General features: G+C 36.6%; 1 protein-coding gene across 1 annotated transcript; it reads left to right on the top strand.

Moving 5' to 3' along the window:
* The first annotated feature begins 960 nt into the window (after nucleotides 1-960).
* LOC137326839 (uncharacterized) lies at nucleotides 961-10,869 on the top strand. The gene is made up of 5 exons (XM_067992219.1): nucleotides 961-973; nucleotides 6,136-6,507; nucleotides 8,161-8,187; nucleotides 10,101-10,222; nucleotides 10,634-10,869. Exons 1-5 carry the CDS (start codon nucleotides 961-963, stop codon nucleotides 10,733-10,735), a joined length of 636 nt encoding a protein of 211 aa, XP_067848320.1. The 3' UTR covers nucleotides 10,736-10,869.
* The last annotated feature ends 627 nt before the right edge of the window (nucleotides 10,870-11,496 follow it).

The raw sequence follows: 11,496 nt of genomic DNA, 5'->3' as shown, positions 1-11,496 counted from the left end.
ATGCATTGCTTTGGGTGAGGCTGACAATGAAACAGATGCATCAGAGGGTGACCATCAGGCAGGTTCATCACAGGATTTGGATGAGTGGGAGTGGTGGGTTCACAAATGGGGAAGTGAGGAAGTGCACAGATAGTGAAGGCAAGTTGATGATGAGACTTAAGTGGGTGTGAAGAGTGATGTGGTGGAGTAGGCTTGGCAAGACAGAGTGGTGGGGGGGGTTCTTTTCACAGGACGTGTTTGAATCACCAAATGTACTCACTTCCTGACTTGTGCATCGTGCTCCTATTCTGATCACCTCTCCCACCTCCAGCCATGCCTTTTTAGTGGCAGGAGGAAGCGACCTGCTTCTATCAGCCGGATATAGGTCTTCCCTCCTGCTTCTCACATCAGCCAATAGCAACTCAAGGGAAGTGTCGCTGAAACAGGGTGCTGTGTGATGCTGCATTCTTGCTCCTTGGTTCTGTGATGCCAATGATCCTTGGCTCTATGGTGCTCAATTCTGGTATGCTCCTCCTTTCTCCTTCAAAATCCATTGATGCAGTGGCCCTTTAGATACTCCACTTCCCAGCACGTCATTCAGGTGCACAGTACGCCCGCTGCGCAGCTTGGAGATGCGAAACCCGGAAGTAAAATTACGGCCCTTCAATTCAGTCGCTGACTTCCTGCCGCCATGTTAAAATCATGCCCCAAATGTCACTCTCTTTACTGGTGTTTGTACTCGCCCAATACCACTTGATAGCTGGTGCATTTCCATTGCCAATACATGTACATGTCAATCGAATCCCTTCCCCTGTGGTACGTGTGCCAGAAAGTCCCGTCGTGACCATGGCTTGGTATCATTGGTGGTATAATTTGTGATGATACAGTCCCAGTTGCCCCAGAGGAGTCCCAGTTCACAGAAGGGCAAGACGTAGCCCAGCAAGACTGCTAGCAGTTAGTTCATGGTTCAAACGTGGTAATATGTCTGAAAGAGGTAATATACATTCTTGGTTAATATCTGACCTAATTATATATTCAAAGTGTATGTTGCAAGCATAAAACATACAATCGTTTGACCAAAGCACTGCTATAATATTACTAATATTACTAAATACTCTATTATAAAGAAAATTCAAACAAGCGAGAGACTACCTCTCTGTCTAATCTCCAAAGGTTGCAATCTCTCTCTTGGAGTTGGCTGCTCGCAGCCTGTTTAACTTTAACCCTTTCAATCCCACACAGTTGTACATATGACGGCTGAATTTGGAATTTCCAACTCCAAGTCCTTCTCTTTATGTTCTTATGGGTTTTCACCAACTCCCTCAGGTAAAAAGGGTTCAGAATGTTTGAACTCCCACTCATCGTCCCATGTTACATTTAAAAGCTCATGGGACTCGTAGCATAGGAATGTCCTTCTGGAGTCAGTCAATGCTGTCTCTTCCTCCTCAACAAACGTTCACCTGAGGAAGGAGGTAGCCTCCGAAAGCTTGTGAATTTAAAATAAAATTGCTGGACTATAACTTGGTGTTGTAAAATTGTTTACAATTGTCAACCCCAGTCCATCACCGGCATCTCCACATCATAAAAAAAATTGTTCTTGCAAAAACCGTGAGTTCAGGTGAGGATATAAGGGGGCATAATCTTAGAATAAGGGGCTGCTCTTTCAAAACTGAGATGAGGAGAAACTTCTTCACTCAGAGGGTAGTAGGTCTGTGGAATTTGCTGCCCCAGGAAGCTGTGGAAGCTACATCATTAAATAAATTTAAAACAGAAATAGACAGTTTCCTAGAAGTAAAGGGAATTAGGGGTTACGGGGAGCAGGCAGGAAATTGGACATAAAGCTGAGTTCGGATCGGTCAAGGCCATGTGGGTGGCGGAGCGGGCCCAGGGGCTGAGTGGCCGGGTCCTGCTCCTACTTCTTGTGTTCTTTAGATTTGAGGTTAGGATCAGATCAGCCATGATCTTATTGAATGGTGGAGCAGGCTCGAGGGGCCGATTGGCCTACTCCTGCTTCTATTTCTTATGTTCTTATGTTCTTATGATATAATCTCTCGCCACATTTAACAACCCACCACAAACATCGTGAGTGAACAGCTCACTGTGGTACTGCACTGCACTCTTACACAGGCCTCTCATGACCAAAATGCGTAATCCCCAATTTTGCCTGCTAACCCAAAAGGAATTTCATTACAAAATTGTTATTTTGCAAATAAAACTTAATATTTTTGATTATTCCATTGCAATATTTTCTGATGGATAATATTCAAGAACATGATCTGGCAACTTTGGGATCAAGACTTTATGTGAATATAAGGAATGATTGAAGGAAGTAAGAGATAGAGTATAGGCTGATCTGTTTTGAACTTTGTGGCCAGTCAGATGGACAATGGTCTTTTCCAGTCCTGCCCATTCCCATGGCATTTTGGGACATCTTGAGGTCATGAAAGGTGCTATATAAATGCAACTCCTTTCTTATTTCACTAAAACATGCTTATGAAAGTGCAAAAATATGGCTGCAAGCTTTTAATTGGTGTCCTACATCCCAGGTCAGGAACAATTTTGTCCTACATATTACAGCTGGACTATCTTTGCACATCTAAATAATAGGAATTTTAGACCCTACAAAAATACAGAAAAATACAAACATAAAATTAGGTTGTATAATGCTTTCTGTTTAAATTGGACCCATAGTTCTGGAAGCAGCAGGCATTAACCCATAAAATCATTTTTATCAAAACACTGCTCAAAACAGGCACACACAAGCTATAAATTAATTTATTCTTTAATTACTTGAAGGTATTTAGTATTTGACCACATTATTTTGAATTTAACATTAATTTTTCTTGCAGCTGTCAAAATATGCATTTTTATGATTCCAAATATTCAACTGATTCTAAACTAATTCATGTTCCCTTTCAATCTTTTTCAGCTTGAAACCTATCAGAAAAATAAACTGAACAGTTTTAATAATTAACAGTCTTAGTCCCAATGATGCATGATCCAATGATCCATAGTCTCATTAAGGTCAAAAGACAAATTCAATTAGACTTAAGTTCACCTATAATATAACTGTATGTTTAACAATTATATACAGTAGAGCTACATACTATAAACATATTACAGAATAGCCTTCCACTGCATTCTCTGAGCTCTGAAGAAACTAAAAGATACAAAAAAGACACCATAGTTCTTTCACAAAGTTAAGTGGGTGCTCTCAACCACAGTAAAATAGTGGTGAATTTGATGTTGTTTCACTGGGCTAGGGAACAACATATAGTATGGACCTATCAGGGGCTTAACCATGACGCAGTTTTGAGCACCTAAATAATAGGAATTTTGGTCCCTACAAAAATACAGAAAAATACAAACATAAAATTAGATTGTATAATGCTTTCTGTTTAAATTAGACCCATTGTTCTGGAAGCAGTAGGCATTAACCCATAAAATCATTTTTATCAAAACACTGCTCCAAACAGGCACACAAAAGCTACAAATGAGTTTATTCTTTAATTACTTGAAGGTATTTAGTATTTGACCACATTATTTTGAATTTAATCTATTTAACATTCATTTTTCTTGTAGCTATCAAAATATGCATTTTTATGATTCCAAATATTCAACTGTTCCCTTTGGTACAAGTCAATGTTACATGCTAAAACATTGGCCACCAAGTTAAATCTATGCACAGTCTCAAATTTAATATTGACTTACTTTATATTTATATTGAAATGGGGAAAACATTGCAAGAGAAAGCAGATAAACAGCTGTGAGAAAAAGTGCACAGAGGAAACAAATACTGAACAATTTTCATTTCTCATCAATAGCCCAAATTTACATTCTCACTATACTTCAAGATTGTCTCACATAAACTGAGCTTTAAACAGAAAGGGTAATTCAGCAGATTTGCTGTAACATAAAATCTATTGATTTTAAAGATATAATTCAGTTTAAATTCTTTTTTGTTGTTGAAGGATGATAATTAACAAGTTCCCCTCAGTAGATGCAATGTTAACATAAAAACATTGGAAATTAAATTGCTTTCATCCTATGTTTTAATCTGTGTACGCGTACGTGCTCTGGCCACTGAAAAACTGCAAATCGTACTGGGGGTAACCGCAGAGCCTGCACTGAGGGTTCAGGCCTGTCATCATTCTGGTTACACCCACATGCTTTTACTTCCTGTCACCTGCAACTCTTAGCAATTTAAATCTGACAGTACCAGCCTAGAGCTAAGAATCTTTTGGCAGCTTTTGTGTTTGCTGTTTAATCTATTAACTAGTATTTCTTCTTTATGTTAAGGGAAGTAACAGGAAAGTAACTGCAACAGAAAATCTTTTAAAGAAAATGAAGACTCCTCAAAGCCACTGAGCTGGGAGACCCATGCCTGTTCACGTTTTGCCTCCTAGAATTTTCTCACTCACAAACTAATGAGAAACATCAGCCACAACCAGTGGCAATAGTAACTCCTACAGCAAAACCCATTCAAGTTTTTTTAAAATGCATCTGACTGGAGTGACATCACTGGGAACTTTTATTTTGTTCTGCTTGTCCTTGGAGAGCGAACCCATCTGCTCTAAAGGTAGGACTGGGCAGACTGTCAGCTTGACATTCCAACTTTCTCTTTTCTGCACAGTGATAGGGAAACTGTAGGCTTAGGTCTGAATGATATGAAAAGATGCACCTGATGATTGTTGTTGCTCATTATTCTTAAAGTTATTCTATTAAAATATTATTATTGGTCTGCCAATAACTGTTGCTAGTTTTATTATTTAATATCACAAATACAAATACAATTATTTTTCACAATTCATGTGGTGAGGAGGCTTCCAAAATAGTAACAGTCACAGAGAAATACAAGTAAGGGAGAATGGAACCCAGAGGAATCCATTAAACTAAATCTACATACATGCTTTAAACAGTCCTAATAGTACAAGTTCTGGTTCAGTACTGCGTTAATCCTTTAAGGTTTATGATGGTGAAAGGATTGTTTCAGAAATAGGCACAATAAGACTGATGTTGATTTTCCTCAATGCAAGAACATTCATAGACCGTAATTGCATTTTCTTCATGTTTAAATTTCTGTTCATGGTTTATCACAATCAGTGTTTTTCTCCTAAAGGTTGTGAAAACATTTCCAAAACATGCTAATTCAGAGTGCAAATTGGACACTTTTTTGTTTTTTCAGCAGATACTTCTTTTTACAAGCCCATTTTCAAACTATTTCAATTTCAAAGTCTCCGTGTTTCCCATATAGAGACATGGGAATAGACAGGACTGGAAAAGACCATTGTCCATCTGGCTGGTCCCAAAGTTCAAAACAGATCCTACTATACTCTGTTTCTTACCTCCTTCAATCATTCCTTATATTCACATAAAGTCTTGATCCTAAAGTTACCAGATCGTGTTCTTGAATATTATCCATCAGAAAATATTAAGTTTCATTTGCAAAATAACAATTTTGTAATGAAATTCCTTTTGCATTTAAAGAAAATTCTAATTTTTAGCAACAATATCTGACTTAACAAACATATTAGAAACATATTAGAGTATTTTTAAGTATGTTAAATTTTTTGAAAAATGAAGCTGTCTAGGCTAAAGTTGTTTCCACGGTTACTCATGTGCTCAGGAACATTATTTTCTCAACAGATTTTTAAGTCACAACGTATGTCTCACATTCTTCACAGTGTTATTTGTCAAAACTTGTAAGTTACAGTACATTGTACCTCTTTAATTGTATTTGTATTTTATCTCAGTGGCTTAGCTGTTATACTAAAGTCTCCTATACTAAGAGTAAGGGTCTCCAAGTAATGTTCCCAGACTTGCACTTTACAAGGGCAGGAGGAAGCAAGGCAAGTCAGGATAGGAGAGTGGAGTAGAAAGTTAGAATGTGGCCAGCCACAATACAATGGGGAAAGATACCACCTATTGAAACAGTTAAATACTCCTAACCTTTCTCACACCTGAAACTTATTTCTGAAAGCCCTTGATATATAGCTGCTTGCTAATGTCAAGTTCTGACTTAACCTGCTGGCACAACAGAGACACTATCTTTCCTATGTATTGATCACATAACCAAACAGAAATGTCGTTCTTGATCATTACTAAATTAATAACAGTTCAAGTGATTGTTTGTTTCCTTGCCTTTCATCCCCACAGAGATTCCAGTAAAGCAGTATCCTTCATATCTAAGTATTGAACCTGGGCATTCAGCTGCCATCATTTGTGCTTTTGAACTTGATGTCAGTAGTGGAAATGAGATTGATGTTTACTGGGTTAAACAAGTAAATCACAGTGAAACTCGTGATGTACTCCACATTTCTTCAAAGAAATTTCACACACTGGATTCAAATACAATTCGCAATAGTTCTGAAGGATCCTTCAGTTTCTCTGGGAATCTAAAACGAGGTTTAATTGTTCTAGAATTTAAAAACATTCAAAAAACAGACTTTGGCTTGTACATCTGCAAAGTAACTAGAACTATACCCCCTCCACCGATGGAAGGAAGAGGGAGTGGTACCAACATCGTTGGTAAGATTCACTGTTTTTTTTTGTCACTGTTGAGTATGTGTATTAATTAAAATGAATGATGACCATGCAGGTCATGGCATCTTTTTTGTCACTAGTGCAGACTGAAGAATAATTGTTATGAGAACACTGTAACAGCATTTAGAATTCCCAGGTTAAATGTGGAAATGTTTAGATGTAATGTAGAGCACACTGCAAACATTGTGCCTCATTCTTAATCATAGAAAAGTAGTATTGTTACTTATAGAATGAGTGATTGTTGCTGTTTAATTGGACATTTTCTGTATAAGTCCATTCAGGGTATTGTGGTTTCAAAAATATTACAGCATAGATAATTGCTTTGTAAGAATAAAATTGAATCTCCCATTTGAACATAAGCCAACAATTGCTCATTGTATGAGCAGAATCATGCACGTTGCTGTGTGGAGTACCAGTTTCAACTAAAAATGATAGCTTAAGTTTGTTCTGACTTTAGTACTTACACATAATGGCACGAGCTACACACATTAAATAAAAGTCAATAAAAGTTTATTTTTGGGAGGCGTATGTGAATTCTTTGCTCATCAAAGTGAGGAGTGTCAATGCTGGGAAATGGAATACTTTTCCACTTCTGGCCTCCAGTGTCAGCATCAACTGCGGTCAGGTCAAGATGAGCCAGATATGCCATAAAGCTCCCTCTGCTCTATTTGAACAATGTTTTTTAATCCTAACCTCAGAGTTGTACATCTACTTCACCAGTGCAACAATTCTGTTGTCGAGATCATATTTTCGCCTCTCAGTGATACTGCCAGTTTGTGCCACAATGTTCTGTGAGCCCACTTCCATTAGGAACGGGTTGAGACGGCCCAAAATGTATTTACACAGGTACTTACAATCAGCAGAGAGAGCAGAATTTTATTCCATTGGTCTGGGCTGGGTTTAAACCCATGTTCTAAAGGTGAAACAGGGCCTCAGATTAACATCTCACCTGACATATAACACCTCTGACAGTGCAGCACTGTCTCAGTACTAGATTATGTGCTTGAGTTGCTGGAACAGGGTTTAAAACCCATAACCTTCTGACTTAGAAGTGAGAGTGCTACCATTAAGCCAAGATGAACATTTGAGTATCAGTGCGAAAAGCCTAAATAATTTTCCTTTTGTTGTCAACTTCCTTAGAGTTGGTTTATACTATGTTGTGTTATTAGGTAGATTTTAAAAATTCTGCCATTATTTGTGCTGCTGAAACTTGCTGCTTATGAACATGACTATGTTGACCTTTGCATCCTGTGGGAGATTTATTTTATTATTACAAATAACACTGAAACTGCAAAGCAATTTTGTAGCAAACATACTCAGGCAGAGTTGATTGTTCTGAACAATCACATTATTAATAAATAATAAAGTAAATGATAGATTGGGCAGAACCAAGTGCAACATTTATAATTGATCCAGAAACACTGAAAATTAAGATTCCAAACAAGTTGGAATCCAAAAAATGAACGTGCAGTTACCAGTAGGTACTATTGAAATGTATTCCTGCTAAATATCTGAACCGTTTTAAATGTATGTAAATAAGGGCTATAGCAGACGTTACTGTCTATTAATATGTTCAATCATTATTAGCCATTTCAACAAGTTGAATCACACTAAAAGTTGTCATGTATTTCTTTTCAGAATACAGGAAACTTACTCCCAGATCGGGTAAATATATCATATGAGAAAGAAAAGCTTTCAAATAAAATGCATAGTTGGAAAGATTTCACATGAACATAGGGTTTCTGTATAACTCCTGTTTCAAATTGAAGTACATTTAAGTTATGATACTGTAAATATTTAAACTTTAGAAATTACTGTTGGCAATATTAGCAAAGCAAGCTTGATGCATTTATATGACTTTCCTTTGCTATTTTAATGGAGGTGTTAAACCATTTAAAACAAATGAGCAAATAATTCTGTTAAAACAGCAGACGAAGGAATATCATACAGATATATTAAGTGTTGTATACTAATACCACCAACAGTCACTTCTAGCCTTTAAAGTACTGACAATTTCAGCTCAATATTTAAAGTTTAAAAGATTTCTATGATTAACCATATTATTTATTATTAGAGCTGTAAATCAGCAAATGTTCTGTTATTACTTTTGTAATTAATTATTTATTTACTTTCCGAGAGCAGAAATCTATCGGGAGAATTAAGTAAGCAAGATCAACAATTTATTTACATATTTCAAACGACTGCATTACCGAAAGAATAATCTCTGAAAATCATTGAGTGGGATGACTGTTTCATCAGTGTAAAGACCCTCAAACTAATTATAGGTCTATGTAGGAGTTCATGATTTAGAGGCTAGTTCTATTCATTGTGAAGAACATGTGCTTGCAAATTGTGGTTAAAGTGGGTTGCTAAAGTTGAGGACACCATTCTCAGCCCTCAGCAATTTTACCTAATTCAATTCCTGGTCTCAGACGTGCGGCTCCTCTCCCACTATGAATCTTACGATTCTCTCTCTGCCCATCGCGTGTTCTGGATTTTATTGCTGTTGCAGCTATGGTATTTGTTTCTTTAGGACTGCAGTTTTCTGCTTAATAACTTATCATTAGGTTATAGTTTGTTCATGTTTCTATTCAAGTTATAGCTACTACTGAAATAGTATATTCAAATCTTTATCATTTCCCACTTTCTGATTTTATGGGGACAATTTTATACATTATGGTAAGGTCTTTAGTTTAATACTTTGGAATTATCATTTACTTATAAAAAGCGCAGTCAAATTTGCTGTGGGTGTGCACCGTGATATGGAATCAAATGCTTTTTAAAAAGTTATCCTCAGACTGTGGGCAATGCCAGCGAGGCATAATTTATTTTCCATCCCTACCTGTAGTCAGAGCAGGTGGGGGTGGCAGGTCGCTTCGCTGAAGGACATTAGTGAAGCGGTTGGGTTTTTATGACAATCTGGCAGCATTTTATGATCATTTTTTTCTGGTGCTAGCGCACAAATTGCCAGACTATTAAATTCAATTCAGAACATACCACGGTGAGATTTAAACTCACAATCTCTGGGATGTCAGTCAAGCACCATGACTACACTGCAGTGTCCTCAATTATTATTGGTGCTTTCACTGTGGTGTACATCATGAAAGTTAGATGATAATTATAGCCCTGCTGTTCTGATCTGTGCATTAGGAAGGAATGGTCACTGGGTGCAGCAGTAAGTCAAGGGGTCATTTCCTCTTGAAACGATTGTTTTTTCCCCCTTTTGTCTATGCAAATGTCTAACTCAGTAAGCATATATGTCCTTTTAAAAAGAACACGTAGGAATGCTTTGTAAAATAAACTTTATGTCATAGAAATAGCACCAAAGACTAGGTTTTAATAATGTTGGCATAAAACTCATTGTTTGACAGCATTATAAAAAAGTATAATTTCTGCACCTGGTACCTACATGTGCCCGTAAAAGACAGGGCACTTGAATGAGCTGCAGTAATTGTAAATACTATTGGAATTAGGTACTATTTTGTTCAGCACAGGCCTTCATTTGCTTTGCAGACTTGCACCAATTTACCTTATTCAGTAAAAAAAAGGACTTTCACTTAATTTATTTTATCTTTTAGGAACTGGAAATGCAACATCTCATCAGCATCAATATAGCAACATTGAAAATATACTTATTACAATAATTGTGAGCCTTGTGATATATGCTGCGATTCTGACGGCCTTTGCATCAGTTTGTTGGGTAAGTTGGTTTGCAGTATCCTCACTGATCACTTTAGAGAAACCACATTCAGATTATATAATATAATACTGCAACTGCAGTGATAGAAAAATCATGTCAGTTGATAAACTCATACTCATCAGTTCCCATCTGAGTCACTAGAAGAAATGAGTAAACGCCTGGAATTCATTTGTCACATATTTGCATTGAAATAACATTATGGTCACTAGGACTACTTGGTGGTATTTTCCACATTCATTTTCATTAATCAAATAGAAATATTTGGCAAGAACACTATTTTTTCAATACAAAAAAATATTAAAATGGTTCTATTTCTAAATCTCATACAAATAAATATCTTCTGAATAGGTTACAAATGTTATAGATAAAGATAACATTTTCTGATGAGTTTCTTTTCTTTAAAATAAACAGATTTACAAAAGAAGATCAAGAGAAACACAGAGGGACTCATTGATATATGAAGACATGAGTATAGCAAAGAGTGAAATGACACGAGTGAGGACGAGAAATTAGGTTGTTCTCATTCTTGGAAGTATATTATCCTCCAATGAATTAAATCCAAACATCCAAAGAGGCAAATCACATGGACACAATCACTTGATGTTGACTTAGTTCATCATGTCAATTCTACATTTGTGATCTGTATAAAACCCCATGAAAAAAGTAACATGTCAGCATATATATATATAAAACTAATCAGTATATAAAGGATGCAAGCATTGGAGATGTGGAGATAGGGCGCAGAAAATTATGAAGTCATTCTATATCTGCTATCCTAGTGAATGCTAACAGTAAAATTCTAAGAGGAAGGTGTATCATTTAATCCAGACCGAGGACTTGCATGTCAAGGTGATTACTCTCTTCAGCAGATTAATTCAAACAGTAATGTTTGGGGAAAGTATTGGTATTGCTCTGAGTGGCTACTTTCAAGATACTGTCCAGGGTCACACTTTTTATATTGGTGCACGAAGTTGCCAATCTCTGATCAACTCACTGTTATTTTTCCAAAGAGACCCCATTTCTGCCTGGGAATAATAATTTGAAATATACTCCAGAAGTCATTTAGCCAACTGTTTTGTAATATATTTACTTATTGCTTTATCTTCATAAGAAACAAAGTAGGCATAACTCCAGTTCTTCAAAGGAAAAGTGAATCATATACTCTATCACAGCGCACATAGTTCACCATTTCAATGTTTACTTCTGCTAGGTGGTGGGCTAAGAATGCTAAATGGTGTTATGGCTAACATATAAATTCTCACAAAGAGATCAAG

The sequence above is a fragment of the Heptranchias perlo genome, chromosome 11 (assembly GCF_035084215.1).
Source record: "Heptranchias perlo isolate sHepPer1 chromosome 11, sHepPer1.hap1, whole genome shotgun sequence".
Taxonomy (NCBI): Eukaryota; Metazoa; Chordata; class Chondrichthyes; order Hexanchiformes; family Hexanchidae; genus Heptranchias; species Heptranchias perlo.
Note: the sequence above shows the minus strand (reverse complement) of the source record. Positions and strands in the feature narration are given on the sequence as shown.